The sequence below is a fragment of the Gobio gobio genome, assembly GCF_949357685.1.
Source record: "Gobio gobio genome assembly, chromosome: 1".
Classification (NCBI taxonomy): domain Eukaryota; kingdom Metazoa; phylum Chordata; class Actinopteri; order Cypriniformes; family Gobionidae; genus Gobio; species Gobio gobio.
In genome coordinates, this window is record NC_137097.1 from 63,138,227 (window position 1) to 63,157,751 (window position 19,525).

The 19,525-nt window shown below is 40.9% G+C and overlaps 1 protein-coding gene across 1 annotated transcript; it reads left to right on the top strand.

The window, feature by feature from the left end:
- Positions 1 to 8,086: 8,086 nt before the first annotated feature.
- On the top strand, positions 8,087 to 17,884 carry LOC307127486 (vascular cell adhesion protein 1). Its single transcript, XM_079818735.1, has 5 exons — positions 8,087 to 8,353; positions 8,703 to 8,969; positions 12,767 to 13,099; positions 13,214 to 13,465; positions 17,554 to 17,884. The coding sequence occupies exons 1-5, from the start codon at positions 8,305 to 8,307 to the stop codon at positions 17,559 to 17,561; spliced, it is 909 nt and encodes a 302-aa protein (XP_079674861.1). The 5' UTR covers positions 8,087 to 8,304; the 3' UTR covers positions 17,562 to 17,884.
- Positions 17,885 to 19,525: the final 1,641 nt, after the last annotated feature.

Below are 19,525 nucleotides of genomic sequence, written 5' to 3' on the forward strand. Positions count from 1 at the left end.
CGATCCTTAGCTCACGAGTCGGTGGGCGAGGCTACAGAAGCATATTTATCTGTAGATGCGGCGTCTACAGATCAGTCCTATTACATAAGAGATCCGCATATTCTGAGAGCTCTCGTTTTCTGGGCCTGGTGTCAATAAAAGCTTTTCTTTGACTAACAAGGAAGTTTCCAGCTCTGAAACTTACAGGATATTCTTATATTACCATGACCTTTTAAATATCAAAAGCTCAAGGGAAAGTTGATGTCTCAGTTTATCACCCCTTTAAATGTTTATTCCACCAACAAAGAAGGAAACCTTGTCTGGCTCAGTTTCAAAGAGGACAAAATAGCATTCCTATGCAGCAGTACGGCACAAACAATCAAATAAAATGATGACAAAATTACAAATTATAGGTAACCGGAAGGTAATTATTGTAAACTTCATTATAAACTGAAACAAAACAAGAAAATAACATGATAGATAGATGGATGGATGGATGGATGGATGGATGGATGGATGGATGGATGGATGGATGGATGGATGGATGGATGGATGGATGGATGGATGGATGGATGGATGGATGGATGGATGGATGGATGGATGGATGGATGGATAGATAGATAGATAGATAGATAGATAGATAGATAGATAGATAGATAGATAGATAGATAGATAGATAGATAGATAGATAGATAGATAGATAGATAGATAGATAGATAGATAGATAGATAGATAGATAGATAGATCGATCGATCGATCGATAGATAGATAGAGAGATAGAGAGAGAGAACTATAACTAGATAGACAGACAGATAGACAGAACTAGATAGACAGACAGATAGACAGAACTAGGTAGATAGATAGATAGATAGATAGATAGATAGATAGATAGATAGATAGATAGATAGATAGATAGATAGATAGATAGATAGATAGATAGATAGATAGATAGATAGATAGATAGATAGATAGATAGATAGATAGATAGATAGATAGATAGATAGATAGATAGATAGATAGATAGATAGATAGATAGATAGATAGATCGATAGATAGATAGATAGATAGATAGATAGATAGATAGATAGATAGATAGATAGATAGATAGATAGATAGATAGATAGATAGATAGATAGATAGATAGATAGATAGAACTACAGATGGACAGAACTATAGATAGACAGACAGAACTACAGATAGACAGAACTATAGACAGACAGAACTATCAATAGACAGACAGACAGGTAGACAGACAGACAGATAGACAGAACTATAGATAGACAGAAGTATAGATAGACAGACAGATAGACAGAACTATAGATAGACAGACAGACAGATATAACTACAGATAGACAGAAGTATAGATAGACAGACAGACAGATAGACAGAACTATAGATAGAAATATAGAATACAGATAGACAGAACTATAGATATACAGATAGAAGTATAGACAGACAGATAGACAGAACTATAGATAGACAGATAGACAGAAGTATAGATAGACAGACAGATAGACAGAAGTATAGACAGACAGACAGACATTACTACAGATAGACATTACTATAGATAGACAGACAGACAGATAGAACTACAGATAGACAGAATTACAGATAGACAGACAGGTAGACAGAACTATAGATAGACAGAAGTATAGAAAGACAGACAGACAGACAGACAGACAGATAGACAAAACTATAGATATACAGACAGACAGAACTACAGATAGACAGAAGTATAGATAGACAGACAGATAGACAGAACTACAGATAGACAGAACTATAGACAGACAGATAGACAGAACTATAGATAGACAGAAGTATAGATGGACAGAACTATAGATAGACAGAAGTATAGACAGACAGATAGACAGAACTATAGATATACAGACAGATAGACAGAACTATAGATAGACAGAACTATAGATAGACAGAAGGATCGATAGACAGAAGTATCGATAGACAGATAGACAGAACTATAGATAGACAGAAGTATAAATGGACAGAACTATAGATAGACAGAAGTATCGATAGACAGATAGACAGAACTATAGATAGACATTTGCATTTATATTTACATTTATGCATTTAGCAGACGCTTTTATCCAAAGTAACTTACAACTGAGGAATGCAGGAAGCGATCCGTCATGAAGAGGCGAAAAATCACCAAAAATGAGATTAAGTGCTCACGGAAGAGATGAGTTTTCAGTTTTCAAAATTGTGAGGGCAGTTTCAACCGATTTTTTGTATTATAATGCTCCGATTGCATAAACTAGAAGATTTGTCTGGGCCGAGAGACCACACACCTGTCGATTGTAGTAACATTTTCACAATGAGACGAGATCTCACAGAGATGACTTGAGAAGAAAAACAAGTAAAGGGATGATCGACGGCGTCAGCTGGTTCTCCTGGCATGAGTTTTGTTTTACAGGAAGAAAAACAAAGGAGAAAAAAAGAATACTCCACTTTCATGGCATGTTTGTGTCACTGAACGGAGGGAGGACCCAAATGCAAAGGTGCAGAACAGAAATGTTTATTCAGTCACAAAAAGGAACTTAGGCAGACTGCCGATCACAGGAAATGGTGATGCAGACTTGGAGCATAACACAGGCATCAAACAATAGAGACAGTCCTTAGAAACAGGCCGATGTCTGTGCACGTAGCAGGAAGCACTCGGCACCGCAGACAGCGTTCAGGTGGTTACTCACATACAGCAGGAGACTGGACAGAAAAACAGGTGAGACCAACACGACAACACAGGTCGATCCGAACAGATTAGACAGGGTAAACGAGAGACGTGAACTAGAGCAAAAAGCATACAATAATAATCTGGAAAAGAAGCCACAAACAGGAGGAACTAAATAGCCAGAAAGATCAATGAAAAGAGGAACTTTTGGAAAAGAGGAAGAGGGTTGGGAGGAGCCCGAATGACGGGTTTAATGCACAAGACGTGAAAAACGGGGTGGACACGCCGCAAAGGGTGAGATAATCGAAGGCGCACAGCCACCGGACTGAGAACCTTAACAATGGGAAAGGGTCCGATAAAGCGAGGTGCCAATTTCCGAGAAGATGAGGAAAGAGGCAGGTTACGTGTGGAAAACCACACCTTTTGTCCGCAAACGTACCTAGGAGCTCGCGAGCGGCGACGGTCGGCAGCACGGCGGGTGCGTTCTCTGGTACGGCAAAGAGCTTTCCGCACCCTCTTCCAGGTACGGCGACAGCGCAAGATAAAAGACCGATACCCCAGACAACAGAAAAACGGAGACAACCCGGTAGATGACGATGGTAACGTATTGTGAGCATATTCTCCCCATGTAAGCTGCTCACTCCAAGAAAACGGATTGCGGTTGGCCAGGCAGCGAAGTAATCGCCCGAGAATTTGCTTGGCCCGTTCGGCCTGGCCATTCGTCTGTGGATGAAATCCTGATGATAGGCTGACAGTAGCGCCAACCTGCCGGCAGAACTGAGGCCCCCTATCAGAAACGACATTGGTAGGAAGCCTGTGAATCTTAAAGACATGGTCAAAGACCAGCCGCGCAGTCTCCTTAGCAGAGGGAAGCTTAGGAAGAGGAATAAAGTGGACCGCCTTCGAGAAACGATCAACAACCGTAAGGATCGCCGTATTGCCACAGGACGGGGGAAGCCCAGTAATGAAATCCAGGGCAATATGGGACCAAGGACGAGAGGGAATCGCGAGGGGTTGGAGCAGACCCGCGGGAGGAGAATTACTGGACTTCAGCCACGAATTGATGAACCTCGCGTGTCATAGACGGCCACCAAAAACGCTGGCAAACTGTGGCCAAGGTACCCCTCACCCCAGGGTGAGCGGCAAACTTGGAAGCGTGACCCCAGCGGAGAACGGCGGATCGAACAGTCTTAGGAACAAACAATCTTCCCTCTGGGCAACCTTGAGGAACTGTAACGTGGGAGAGCGCTCTTTTAACAGACCGTTCGACCCCCCAGACGAGCGCACCAACCACACAGCCCTTAGGCAAAATGGACTCGGTGGTGGAACCCTCCCCCGAGGAGCCGAACTGACGAGAAAGTGCGTCAGGCTTAAGGTTCTTAGAGCCTGGTCTGAAAGAAATGGTGAAGTCAAACCGTCCAAAAAAAAGCGACCATCGTGCTTGACGCGAATTTAACCTCTTAGCAGAACGAATATATTCAAGGTTTCTGTGGTCGGTCCAACCGATAAACGGAACAGCCGCCCCCTCTAGCCAATGATGCCACTCCCCGAGAGCCAGCCGAATGGCCAAAAGCTCACGGTCTCCCACATCATAATTTTGTTCCGCGGGTGAAAGCCTGTGAGAGTAGAAAGCGCACGGATGGATCTTGTTGTCAATAGACGAGCGTTGTGACAAAACCGCTCCCACACCCACATCTGAAGCGTCAACCTCCACAATGAACTGTCTCTGGGGATCAGGTGTAACTAAGACAGGTGCAGAGGAGAATAACCTCATCAGACGTTCGAAGGAGAGCTGAGCGGAATCTGACCAGAGAAAACGCGATTTGACAGAAGTAAGGGCGGAAAGTGGAGCTGCAATCTGACTGAAATTACGGATAAACCGTCGATAAAAATGTGCAAATCCCAGGAAACGCTGAAGAGCCGTTCGGGAATCGGGAACGGGCCAATCGATGACAGCCTGTGACCTAGCAGAATCCGTACTAACTCCCTCTGCCGACATGACGGAACCGAGAAACGTTACAGACTCAGAATGAAATTCGCATTTCTCTGCCTTGACGAAAAGACGATTCTCTTTAAAGGCGCTGTAACGCGCATCGTACATGTTGGACATGCTCCTGGAGCGAGGACGAGAAAATGAGTATATCGTCTAAGTACACAAAGACAAAGACATTTAGCATCTCTCAAAACGTCATTTACAAGCGCCTGAAAAACTGCGGGAGCGTTTACCAGCCCGAAAGGAAGAACGCGGTATTCAAAGTGGCCTAGAGGAGTATTGAAGGTAGTCTTCCACTCATCTCCTTCCTTAATGCATACTAAATGATACGCATTGCGGAGGTCCAGTTTCGTGAAGACTCTCGCTCCCTGCAAGATCTCAAAGGCTGACGACATCAACGGCAACGGATACCGGTTCTTAGCGGAACTTCGAGATGCGCCCGCAGACTGCTCCAGGCGAAGATGGTGAAGCTGGTTCGTGAGTTCGGTTACTTGGACTGCCAGACTCTCCACAGCATGCTTGGTGACAGAGAGCTCCTCCTCATGCTTGCCCAGCAGAGCTCCTTGCATCTCAACAGCAGTGCGGAAAGGCGTCTCCTTTGCTGGGTCCATGGTGGCCAGATTATTCTGTCACTGAATGGAGAGAGGACCCAAATGCAAAGGTGCAGAACAGAAATGTTTATTCAGTCACAAAAAGGAACTTAGGCAGACTGCCGATCACAGGAAATGGTGATGCAGACTTGGAGCATAACACAGGCATCAAACAATAGAGACAGTCCTTAGAAACAGGCCGATGTCTGTGCACGCAGCGGGAAGGCAGAGGCGAGCGAAACAGCCCCAGTCAAAGCACTCGGCACCGCAGACAGCGTTCAGGTGGTTACTCACATACAGGAGACTGGACAGAAAAACAGGTGAGACCAACACGACAACACAGGTCGAGAGACGTTAACTAGAGCAAAAAGCATACAATAATAATCTGGCAAAGAAGCCACAAACAGGAGGCATAACCAGAAAGATCAATGAAAAGAGGAACAGGTGCGTCTCAATCAGAGAGCGCGCTGATTGCGATAGCAAACAGGTGGGAAGGAGAAGAGAGCCAAACCCAACTCATGACAGTTTGTGGCTTATAGAAGCACGCAACATTTGGTTGGTGAAGCTTGGTTGCTCTCATTGGCAATACGGGGCATTCGGGAGCAGTAAAAAAATTGTAATGACACCACACAATTGAGGATTTTTTTGGACAAAAAGACGTTTGCGACAAGCATCGAATCGGGCCACGCCCTTCTGATCGATTGGGGGAGCAAATCGGGCTTAAAATCTTCAAGTGTGTGGCCAGCCTTATGTATCGTTCGTATGCAGTCCTGCTTTGTCCAGATGCTGGTCTTGTTTTCTCCCACGGTATAGTTTTTGTTTTATTTTATTAATAATAAAAAGCCCATTGTTCTCTGCATTTTTGAGTCCTTGCCTCATCCTTTAACGCCTATGCCGAAAGAGGGCCTGAGCCATCTAGAGACCAGAATATCATAGAGACACTGAGTACTGGCACAGAAGACCCACCCAACACCCACCACTTTTTAAAGCAGTACTTCAGCGCTGGGAAGATGAATGTGTATTTAAACTGGGTCATTTATGTTGTAGAAATGTGAAATTATTTTTGAATTTGGTGCCTTCTAGACTGAGAAAAGACAGAAAATGTATTTTTGTCTCATGTGGATGAAAGATAACAACTCCCAGAATGCACTTGCTTCGCTGCTCAATGAGGCCACTCCCAACTAGAACTACACGATATTTGCGTCATCTGAGGATTTTTTCCAGAAATAAATGCGCAATTCTCTCGTCTCAGGGGACATGACGGGGAAAAGTATGATAATTTGAATATAATACCGGGTTTCTACTGATACAAAGCTTAATGCTTACCCTTTAAAGGGTTAGTTCACCCAAAAATGAAAATTCTGTCATTAATTACTCACCCTCACGTCGTTCGAGACCCGTAAGACCTCCGTTCATATTCGGAACACAAATGAAGATATTTTTGTTGAAAGCTGATGGCTGAGAAAGGCTTCATATAGGCTTCTATTGGCATTCAGTACACTTATACTCCCAAGACGGATAAAAGGCACTCAGAACATCGTTACAAAGTCCATCTCACCACAGTGTCTCTACAATAATCTTACAATGCGACGACAATAGTTTTTGTGCGCAAAAAAAATCAAAATAACACCTTTTTCCAACTTGTTACTGCCTTCCGTGTGTGCCTCCACGACGCATGCGCGAGAATATGACGCAGATCCGGCGTTCGGACAGATGACCCAGAAGTGATTTGTTTACAATCAGAGGAAGACGCGCGTATCTCAGCTGTTGGATTCTACATTGATCGTGCTTTAGGTCTCGGCGTAGTGCTCAAAATGGGGTTAGATTGCGCATTTCATGGATTCTCGAACCCCGGCGCTACGTCATATTCTCGCGCATGCGTCGTGGAGGCACACACGGAAGGCAATAACAAGTTGGATAAAGGTGTTATTTTGATTTTGTTTTGCGCACAAAAACTATTGTCGTCGCATCGTAAGATTATTGTAGAGTCACTGTGGTGAGATGGACTTTGTAACGATGTTCTGAGTGCCTTTTATCCGTCTTGGGAGTGTAAGTGTACTGAATGCCAATGGAGGCCTATATGAAGCCTTTCTCAGCCATCAGCTTTCAACAAAAATATCTTCATTTGTGTTCCGAATATGAACGGAGGTCTTACGGGTCTCGAACGACATAAGGGTGAGTAATTAATGACAGAATTTTCATTTTTGGGTGAACTAACCCTTTAATGTTTGATGTGAACACTATGAACATAAACAAATTACTAGCAGCCATGTGATTGTTATGAATCTTTCGAAGTCACCGTGGTGTCATTTCACACCCAAGGAAGTAATAAGTACTTTAGAGAAACACATAAATCCAAAACCTTGTACTTTTTTTGAAATGAAGACTTCTTTGTGTCTCTTTTGTGTAACGTTTAACACAGTGACTTCAGTCTGCCAAAACGTCCTCTGAGTGAGTGTTGGCATAGCAACCTGCCTGCAGTGAGGCATTTTAAGACAGCTAGTTGGAACTCAGTAGATTTTGACCAACATAAATGAATAAAAAATTAAACAGTGCCTAAACAGTGATGTCTCTGTGATGATGACAATTCACTGCGAGTAATCTATTCAAATTGAATATAGTCTGTGGATGATGTATGTTGTGATCCACTGAGGCAATAAATATTGACTCAAGCTATTTAGTGTAATCAGCAACTTTTAGTTGAAAGACAAAATAGTTGTCAATTCAATTATAAAACACACAGACATTCTAATTTGTTAAGGCTTCATTAAGAATGAATCTCATTTCAGCCTTCAGTACATTAAACTCAGATGTGATAAATAAAGACTGACACTTTACAAGAAACATGGAAGGGGAATGAGAAATATTAAAGTGCGAGCAGAGGGAGAGCTGATTCTAATGAGGCCCACTACTTCAATCCCCCTTCAGGCCTTTCAGTACAAGGGAAGGCTTTTGTTGGCTCTCACAGTTCACTGTTTTTAGTTGCCAAGCAAGACCGAGTCGGAATTCCTCTCGCCTCTGTGTCCGGAATATAGCAGATTTCCACTATTTTCATCAAAATGAAAAACAATCTCTTATGCTTCCTTGGTCTGTCCATAATCGGGATAGGTAAGACGTTGCAGTGTGCAAATAATGCTAGTTGTTTTATAGGATTTCAGGTTACACTCAGAGTAAACAATGCAGTGTATAATCTGTTCAAGTTTGCAACAGTTACTTAACTCCTAATCTGAATTTTTCTGTGCCGTTTTTGGCCGTGTGTAAAGTTTGGTCCAGTCATATTTTACATGAAACTTTATAAACTGTGGTTTCTGAATGTAATGTGTTAGTAGGAAGATAATGAGTTATGGATGTACATTCTGATAGATAATCCAAGAAAATATGTGAATGTTCTCTATATATGGCATGTTACTTCTGATAAATGTGATTTTGATGATATTCTGATGCACATCTCCTTCAGTGTCAGGTGACAGTTGCTCTCTAGAGATCTCTCCCTCCAGAGTAGTGGTGAAATTTGGGGATGCCGTGTCGGTCAGCTGTGTGGCCTCTCGTTCAGTACGTGTGCTGGGATGGGAATCGGTCATTGCCGCATCACACACTCAGCGTGACCTCAGCGTTACGTGGCGGGTGGACAGTTTGACTGACTGGATTGAGGAGCCAATCTGCTACGGTGTTTTTTTCACTGCACCTAGGCAGTGTGAGGAAAAACTAAACCTCGTTCTATACAGTAAGTACAGTATTTAAAATCACCAAACCCCCTCACCAAAAAAAAGCACCATAAACAGTGACATTTAAAAGTAGTCTGAAATGTAATTATACCATAGTCTAGCATGATAGGTGTATGCAGCCTCATTGGATAAACGTGTTTCTACCTACATTATTGCAAAACTCCAAAAACGTAATTTTACGTACAATTTACTGCCGTTTCCAGCTGAACTTAATTTTGTAAAGCTAAGCAGACTCAGAAACGGAAGGTTGTTGCTTTGTTGTCGAAATAAACAGCAATCATTGAGGACACAAGGTTTATTCTTGCCTATTTATTATTAAAACCAACATTATATGTAGTGCCCCATGCACTGACAATCATATAAACATTTACGATGCTAGTCCGCTTTCTGACGATTTAGTAATCTCGGTCTAATGCAAATGCCGATGACATTTTAATTTGTAACTAATTCATTTTGTGATGTTAAAGGGGTGGTTGCATGCGATTTCACTTTTTTAACTTTAGTTAATGTTGCTGCTTGAGCATAAACAGTATCTGCAAAGTTACAGCGCTGAAAGTTCAATGCAAACAGAGATATTGTCTTTTAAAGTTATGGCAGTTTATTGCCTACAAAAACGGCCGGTTTGGACTACAACAAGCTTCTTCCCGGGTTGGTGACATCATAAACCCTTGCATTTGGCCATCTAACCCATCTAAGACCATTGCGTTTTTCGGAGGGATGGGCTTCACAGAAGCAGGAAGCAAACGAGCCGTTCGAAGGACAGTGGAGACAGCGGTGTGGAATAAAGGTAAAATATAAGAAAAATATGGCGTTTAAAAAAAAAAGAAGTATTAAGACATGTTATACTGCGCCCCATACACACAACCAAGCCTAGAAAAAAACCACGGAACCACCCCTTTAACTAAAACAAGCCTCATATACATGGCTTTTCTGATGTAGCCAAGCAAAATTGCTCGGTAGCTCACCTGGTACAATTTTGAACTTGTGATGCGAAGCGCTTAGGAACGAATCACGATAAAACTTGTAGAAGCAAGCTAAAAAAGGCAGCTTTAGAAAATGTGCTTTTATCTCACATTTGTTAAAAAGTTAGTTCATTCAAAAATTAAAATTATCCCACTATTTACTCATCCTCAAGCCATCCTAGGTGTATATGACTTTCTTCTTTCAGCTGAGTACAATAAGAGTTAAATTACAAAATAGCCTGGCTCTTCCAAGCTTTATAATGGGAGTGAATAGTACCTTTTTTTTGTCAAGCCCAAAAAAGTGCATCCATCCATCCATTCATCCATCATAAAAGTAATCCACTCCAGTGGGTTAATAAAGGCCTTTTGAAACAAAACTTTATTAACTATAATCTCTGGCTTCTGCGGCCGAACGTGAGTCTAGTTCTGGTGGAAGAGTGACCTCTGACCCGGCACGTGCCATATTGACGAACGCGGAAGCGCAGAGGATAGAGCAAAACAAAACACTGGATATAAAAGGATATTTTTCTTACAAAAACTCATTGCTTAGCTTCAGAAGGCCTTTATTAAGCCACTGGAGCCGTATGTATTATTTTTATGATGGATGGATGCACTTTTTTGGGCGTAGAAAAAGGTACCATTCATTCCTATTATAAAGCTTGGAAGATCCAGGATATTTTTTTTTAATATAACTGATTGTGTTTGGCTGAAAGAAGAAAGTCATATAAACCTAGGATGGCTTGAGGGTGTAAATTATGGGATAATTTTCATTTTTGGGTAAACTACCCCTTTAAAGGCCTGTACACACCGGGACGAATATCGCGCACACTTATCGGCAGCAGTTTTCATGACGTTTTTCGGCGCGTCTTGAGTGTTGACACACAAGCGATTTTCACTGGCGATGCACCGAGTGAACGTGCACATTCAGTAGATGGCGCTCCCGGTACACAAGGTGGTGCTGCGGCACTTTACGCTTCTGTCACTCGCTTGTCACACAAAAGAAGAAGAGAGACAGTATTTACGTGCTTGCCAAAACCACAGATATATTATGTCTACGGCCAAAACCATTCACACACTTTTTGCTAACTGGCAGGCAGCATTATCAGCTCATCTTCTTCTTTGTCTACTTACTACTTCTTCGTCGTATCAATGTGTGCTCGGCAAGACCGTTTTGTGCTTCAGCGCCACCAAGTCGTGTTTTACTGTCACTTCAGCAGCTCCAGGCAAGTGAACAAAAGTGCTGATCTCATTGGTCGGCCAGTTTTTAACGCGCCGCGTTACACTGTTCACACTCACATTGGCGCCCTTTGTTTAGTCACGAGGCGTTAAACGTCGGCGATAAACGCGCACGAAAATTGTCCCGGTGTGAACAGGCCTTAAGACTATCTATAAAGCAACCTTTGAACTCCACCCACCAGACATTTAGGCCCAATCCCATTTCTACCCCTTAGCCCTTTCCTTTCCCCTACCCCTTCGTTTTGCGCGTTCACGTGAAGGGGTAGGGGGTGTCTCGATTCTCTTTTGGCTGGAGTGGTAGGGGTAAGGGGAAGGGCCAGATAGCCCTTCAAACAAAGATTTTTCAGGACCACACTTCAAACGAAGGGGTATGAGGAGTTTCTCTCCACCGACAACCGTGAACGTGTGTATGTTGCCACTCGGGATCGATCACTTGCGTGTCGCCTGGCTGCCAGTTTCTCCGTAGCTTGCTAAACGCACTATTTGAGTGATTTGAACACATTAATAATAGTTAAAAAACGCAGTCGATATTTACATCACATATCGTCTTTAAACTCTTGCGTTACCAAGGCGGCTACTGACTTGACGTATAACATTATCGCAGCATCACATTAGATAACGAAACAATATCCATACCGGCCGGCTCGGATCAGCACGGAATGGAATGGTTAATAAACAAAGAGAACAGTTTGGTCCAATGGAAAAGCGGCTTCATAGTCTTGTATGTTCTGTATCATTCTGTATCGTCTTAGGAAACTCTAGCTCATATGTTTTTGAACTGTAAACGAGCGCCGTTTTATTAAGACCAAATACAGCGCAAAACTCTGTTGAGAGTGAGTAATTTGTTAAACATGCTCGCGCCTTATTTCTGTTATAGCCTACGCACTTCATTGCTGTTCATACTGGTTAAATGTTACAGGACACTAAAAGAAACGGGGTATGATGACGTGTGATGACGTGTAATGGTATAGTAGTGGTGTCCCATTTTTTAGGAGAATATTTTCACCCCTACGCCTTGGCACTCTGTTTCAAGGGGCAAGGGGAACGGTTAGGTGTAGGGGTAGGGGAAGGCGAAGGGGTATAAAATAGAATTGGGAATGGGCCTTAATTTCTGAACTGCCACCATGAGACGCGCAACAAGCAACGTAATTAAACGTCGCCAGATTCACGTTTATCTGTTGCGGATAAAACCGAACATGCTTTTAGCACCACTCACTGGACATTTCACAGCGTCGCGAAACGTGCAAGAAGCAACGTGACAATATCATTTCGCAGAAATGTCGTGTGGCAGCATTTTTAATTCAACATAAGCAGAACTGAGATTTCGAGAGCTCTGTACGAGAAAATATCAGTCGATAATGAGGGTGAGTAAATTATGACACAATTTTAATTTTGGTGAACTATTCCTTTAATTTTGGTTACTAAGTGGTTTTTGACATGTCAACCTGCAACAATAACACCTCGTGCCAGAAACAGAACAGCATCTAAAACAGGACCACTTGAAGATTTAAACTGGTCCAAACTGGTCTAAACTAATATGCTTGTTTGAATATCTTCATAAAATATCTCTGTTTACATTTCCAATTGTCTTCACGCAGAGAAGCCAGACAGTGTGTCCATAAGTTTAGTGAACCACAGCAGTCCAGTGGTGGCCGGAAGAGAGTACCAGCTACAGTGTGATGTGCAGAACGTCGCACCTGTTCAGTACCTTAATTTACGATGGTACAGAGGACAAACTGAGGTTTACAACCACTCGTTCTCAGAGTTATCCCCTGCAACACCAGTCCAGGTGTCGTCCACCTTGCTGATTGTCCCAAACAGATTTGACGATGGAGCTCAGTACAGGTGTGAAGCAGAGCTGGAACTGGGAGCAGAAGGTCCTCAACCTCCTCCAACAGTCCAGTCTGAAGTTCTCAACATTGCAGTTCAATGTAAGTGAATAGAGGCATAAATACCCATAAGTTCAGACATTTTATTTTATTTCAATGTTGTTTTAATGTTAATAATGTTTGTTGCTTATTTTTTTATTTTTTTATTTGTATCAGACCCGCCTGACTTCCGCAGTCCAGAGGAAGAAATACTGGACATCAGTGAAGATAGTGAAATGGTACTGGATTGTACTGCGGAGGGTAACCCGCCTCCTGTGTACATCTGGACCTCCTCAAACCTTCAGGAAAAGGCTGGTAATCAGCCTGTTTTGACAGCTGCCGCTTTGGGCCCAGGGGTGTATACATGCACTGCTTCGAATATCCTGGGGAAAAAGAGCAAACAATTTGTCATCAAAAACAAATCCAAAGGTAAGATAAATAAATAAAAAAACATGATGCATTGAGTTATTAGTGTTTTGCATGCAGTCCAAGAAAGCATCTTGAAAAGCAAATACATATCCAGTAGCTTTACATGGATGAACATTGACCTCAAAAGTGGAAATAAACAAACATGCTACAATGCATTCTGGTCTAAATAAGGTGCAAATATGTAGAATTGAATATTGCCCCAAGCTTCTCTAGAACCCTGAATAAAATGTTTGCACTTTTTTTTTGTTCTGTTCTGACAGTGTAGTCATAGTATCCATTCACCGATTTGATCCACTGAGCATAATAGATACGCCTAAAACTCCTACAACATTCCACACATTTATGTTTTGATAGCACACGGCCCTTGTGTCTTTAAAATAATATTTTCAAGTGCAAACTGAATGTAATGGTTTCAGATACACAAATGAAAATGTATTATGGTTTAAATGTATATAAAGGCACAATATGTAAGATTTTTGGATTAAAATATCCAAAAAAAACACTAGAACAATGTTATCTATTTTGTTGACTTGTGGACTTGCATTTTCCCAAATGTTTCCAAGAATGTTTAAATCCAGAGAAATAAGCCATTTTAACCAGGGCACTGACCATGCGTCGCAATAAGCAAACTCTAGAGGCGAAAAACTACATATTGTGGCTTTAAATGCGATCAGCTGAACTTTTCAATCAGCTGAGCTGTACTTTGTTTTTTAAGTAAGTTAGAACTGAAGTACATCTTTGTGTGTATTATCACAATAACTGCTATTGTCTCTAGATGACAAGGCATGTAGAAGATTGTGTGTGTGTAACGGAGGCCAGCTAGTCGCTATGCGAGTAAACCTCACTCCTCTGATCTCAAATGACTGACGCTAGAGATTGTAGCCTTTAGCCTCCTTGTTAGAACGTCCGACTCTCATGCCGGCAGACCCGTGTTCGAGTCCGTGCCGTGACTCGGATGGCAGTGAGGTTTAGGGGTGTGTGTGTAACGGAGGCCAGCTAATAATCACTGTGCGAGTAAACCTCACTCCTCTGATCTCAAAATATGCTCTAGTGACTGACACTGGGGTAGTAGCTTTTAGCTTTCTTGTTAGATTCCCGGACCCGGGTTCGATTCCCGCTTGGAGCGGGCGGTTCGAACAGGAGGGGTTACATGTGCATCAGATGAAGTTTTGATCATGGGCCATAGAAATGTGCACATCAAATGTCATGATTAGGGTTGATCAAGCATGTGAACTTGCAACAGAACACATTTTATATTATTTTACATTTGATTATTTTATTTATTTCTAAATAACTTTTAGTAGCCTATTTGGTCCACTTTAAAGGGATAGTACACCCAAAAATAAAAATTGTCCTCTCATCATGTTCTCACCCTCGTGATGTTCCAAACCTGTATGAGTTTCTTTATTCTGCTGAACACAAAATAAGATATTTTAAAGAAAGTTTGTACCCAGGCTGCTCTGGGGGCACCATTGACTTCCATAGTAGGAAAGAATCTTCCTATGTGTCCTTCGGATGAAACGTTAAACCGAGGTCCTGCCTCTCTGTGGTCATTAAAAATCCCAGGATGTTCTTCGATAAAGAGTAGGGGTGTAACCCCGGCATCCTGACAAAATTTTCCCATTGGCCGCTGTCCATCATGACCTCCTAATCATCCCCATATATACGATTGGCCTCCTCTCCACCAATCAGCCGGTGTGTGGTCGGCGTTCTGGCGCAATATGGCTGCTGTCGCATCATCCAGGTGGATGCTGCACATTGGTGGGGGATGAGGAGATTCCCCTCTTCTATATGAGTGCCTAGAAAAGCGCTATATAAATGTAACAAATTATTATTATTATTATTAACATAACAAAAAAACAGGTTTGGAACAACTTGAGGGTGAGTAAATGATGACAGAATGTTCATTTTTGGGTAAACTATCCCTTTGAGCAGTCATTCCGAACCAGTAATCACTTTTTTGTAATAATTTTTTAATTTTTTATTAATTTACTTAAATGATGACTACATTATTATGTAATTATTTGTCCCATTTTTATCTAAAAAAAATGTAAACTTTAAAAGACAGGGTTATTTTTGATTAATATTAATTAGGCTATAATCTATTAATTAACCTAATTCTAAAAAGTAAAATGGTTCAAATGGTGGACGCAAGCTCGTAGGCCTGTCGCAATAATCAATATAATCGCACAATATATGTACATGACCAGTGATGCCAGTAACGCGTTTTTCTAATCGGACTACTTTTTTCCAGTAACGAGTAATTTAACTTGTTATGATTTCCAAACCAGTAATCAGATTAAAGTAATTTATCCAAGTCACTGTGAGTTACTATTTTTGTCATTTTCCTTAGTAAAAATATATATTTTTGCTTTCTTCTTACGTCTCGGGGAGAGTATTTATGTTACGTAAGTCAAGTCCTTTTTTTTATTAAAACATGTTTTTTTTTCAGGAAATATTTTTTACATTTCAATTTAAAATGTCAGAAGATACATTTATGAACGTTACTGTTAAAAATGCACTTCCAATAAAGTGAGTGTTGGCAAAAATGGTTGTAATTTTTATGTTGAGGCGGCAGGGGTATTGTCGGCAACTGCTGAATGTAACTAATAAAACTAATAAAGTAACTTGTAATCTAACTTAGTTACTTTTAAAATCAAGTAATCTGTAAAGTGTTTAAGTTACTTTTTAAAGGAGTAATCAGTAATCAGATTACTTTTTCAAAGTAACTGTTGCAACACTGTACATGAGCTCAATAATTTTTTGTGATGCAATATATTGCCCATTATGTTTACATGATAATGAATGTCACCAACATTTTACTCGATTGTGCTGTCATCTTGTATGTTTTCTGTGACGGAGGCAAAAGTGGTTCTCGGGCAGTTCCTTCATACACAGAGCGGTTATCGACAGGTGAAAAAAAGGCGCCATTTGAGGCGTTATAGTGTTTTCCTGACAACTACTGACAGTTTACAAGAATAAGCCCAAATGCCCAATCCCCTGTTCAGGTGCACATATAAATGTCAACGCAGAATGACGAGTGTTAAAGCAGTTTCACAAGGGAAAATGTTTATTTACTATTTATAAAAATAAAAATAAAATATTTCGGATTGGGGATTATTTAGGATATTTAGGATTTTTTTACCATTAATTTCCATGTTCTTTGTCATTTGAAAGTGTGTAGGTCTACTTGATTATTATGCTGTTATATTAGGATTATATATTCAGTGGCATAAAATAGTCTTAAAATGACAATAATATCGTTTATCGCAATTATTTCTGGGACGATATATCGTGAAACAAAAAGTAGTTATCGTGACAGGCCTACGAGCTCATAAGTTAACAGCACCGCATGTTACTATGGAAACAAAGCCGCTAAAACACAATCACGCGCGGCACAAATGAGCTTCTCTTATACTTATTATGAAATGTATTTCTTTATATTTGCTATTAGTATTCTCATTATGTGTTTATTGAACTATGTGTGGATCTATGTAAAATGCGGGACAAATCGCGTCTCGTATTGATTTGATATGCATCATGTTGCCTGTAAATAGCTACGGGATGATTCCCTGGCAACCCTAGCCTAGACAGCAGCAAGGGAAGTTAGTGCCGAAATGAGATCTCTCAAATAAAACGGCAACAGGAAACAGGAAATCCGGTTATAAACTGAACCTCCCTCTGTTGCAAGAGACTAGGGGTCATGATCACGCCTTATTTCACGGCTAGATTATCAGTCCAGCATTCTTTTTAACATGCTTCACAAGTTTATATATAGAGGTGCATGTTTAACCATGGGTGTGATAAGTCACTTACAGTTTTTTTTAATGAAAATTCTGTCATGTTGTTCCAAACCTGTGGAGCATAACTTATTATTCAGTTCAATTAAAATTTGATTTGAAGATTCTCCTGTTTGTCTCCAACACTTCTTGTCTTGTTTTGACAGACCCCCATACGGTAAATGAGTTTTCAAATGTTTGTTTCTGTATCTGCTAAACATCTTGAGCCAATGTCAAGACAGCACTCGACCAAGTGATTCAGGAGCATTTTTGTACTGCTAATCCACCATTGTTGTGTGTGTTTTACAGGTGTGTAAGCCCAGAGACCTTGAGAACGAACCGAAGACGTATAGTTCTAGATGGTACGCTCAGGACTTTCTGAACGTGGCGGATAAAAATCTAGCTCTAGCTATGTGTTTCATTTTAGGGGACTCTCTTTTCAGGGCTTATGATTTGTTAAATATGAGAGTCAAACCTACATACAGCATGTGTAAAACCTATCCTAGTTAGCATTATTAATATTGTGTGTAAGATCATTTTAACAGAGCATTTGTATGTTCCATGACCCATTGTGATGGCTCTGACATTTTAATGTTTTTGTAGATATTTACTCACCCAGTAATAAAAAAGTTGTGAATACAGTAAAGAGTAAATTTTATTACATTGCCAAGCATGTTTGATTGATTGCACACAAGCCTACATGTGTGTTGTTGTTTTTTTATTATTGGCTCGTTCAACATGTTCATTTGATGTGCTATATCCAGTGTTGGGTAAGTTACTCTAAAAAAGCTAGCTCTCACGGCAGGCACGGTTTTTTTTGTGTCGTCAGCATGCGAACGGTTCATGAGATCGGCCTTTTTGGAGACCGCCGATCAATCATCCCAAAGCGATTATCGACCGATATATATATAAATTCTAAAGCATTAAAATGGATATTGGATGATTTTCATAAATTTTCAGTACACGACAAGCTTTAGTTGCGAGAACATATACATGTTCCCGCCTCCTCAGCACAAGCTGACCGATAAATCTAAAGGCCAATTTATACTTCTGTGTCGAGTGTACGCGGTAGCTACGCTGTATGCTGTGTGATGCACGAGTACCCTATGACGTGCCCTGACACGCACCTCTCCAAAAATGTAACAACGCATCAATTCTACGTGGACCGCAAGTGCTGTGATTGGTCTGCCAGAACACCTCCCTCAGGTCAATAAATATATTTTAAAAAATCTGCGATAGGAGTGTGTGTGTCCAGAAATGGGATGATAGTTTCATCCTTACATCTGATATATATATATATATATAAATATATATATATATATATATATATATATATATATATATATATATATATATATATATATATATATATATATATATATATATATATATATATATATATATATATATATTGCTAGATCAACACGATCTCATGACAATGCGTATCAATAGTACGAGTGTGCAATCTCGTGGAATGTATACGCCAAAATGACGACGTAGATGTGACGTGAGCAACCTGTCTGACAGTTGTAAGCCTTCTAGTAGTTGTGCAAAGTGAATTCTGAATCACTGAATCTTGTAGAGACAGAGAGAGTGAGCAGGAGCAACTTTTGATGAATGAAGCAGGTTTTGCGACATCTCTATCGGCGTTTATGCCTCCATGTCCCCCCGATTGCCTCATAGGCAGTAAAAGATTGCCTGCGAGCTTCTCCTCGGGTCTATACGGTACAGCACGACGGAGTCGCGTGGTTATGACGCAATCAATCGTTAGCCTATGTTTTACAAAAGCGGCTTCTACGGGGCGATAGTGTAAGATATAAGGTAATGGAGCATTTTATATATTGTCGTGTTTGTTTAGAAATAAACAATGGACAAATGGAGTCTTTAAACGCCTCAGATGTAAAGATATTCGCTGTCAAAGTGACGTCAAAATGAATGGGAGTCAATGGGATGCTAACAGCAGGTGATGGCTTGGTTAGCAATGGCCGCCCCTATGGAAGATACTCTTTCCGGGGGGCTGGATTACCCCCTTGTTAACAAGCCGCTTCTTCTTCGGCTTTTGCCTTGATGCCACATTAAATAATGTGTGTTTCAAGGCACTTCAGTGGGCCTTTAAATAGGAAAATTATCAAAAGTCTTTGGTCTTTTTTGAGCGAGATGCTAACGGTCTAATCAGATTCAATAATCTATGCTAAGCTATGCTAAAAATGCTATCACCAGATCCAGAGATCGGCTGAATGGTTTCGAAAACGGTAAAGCTCAACTGTTTAACTCTAGGGGA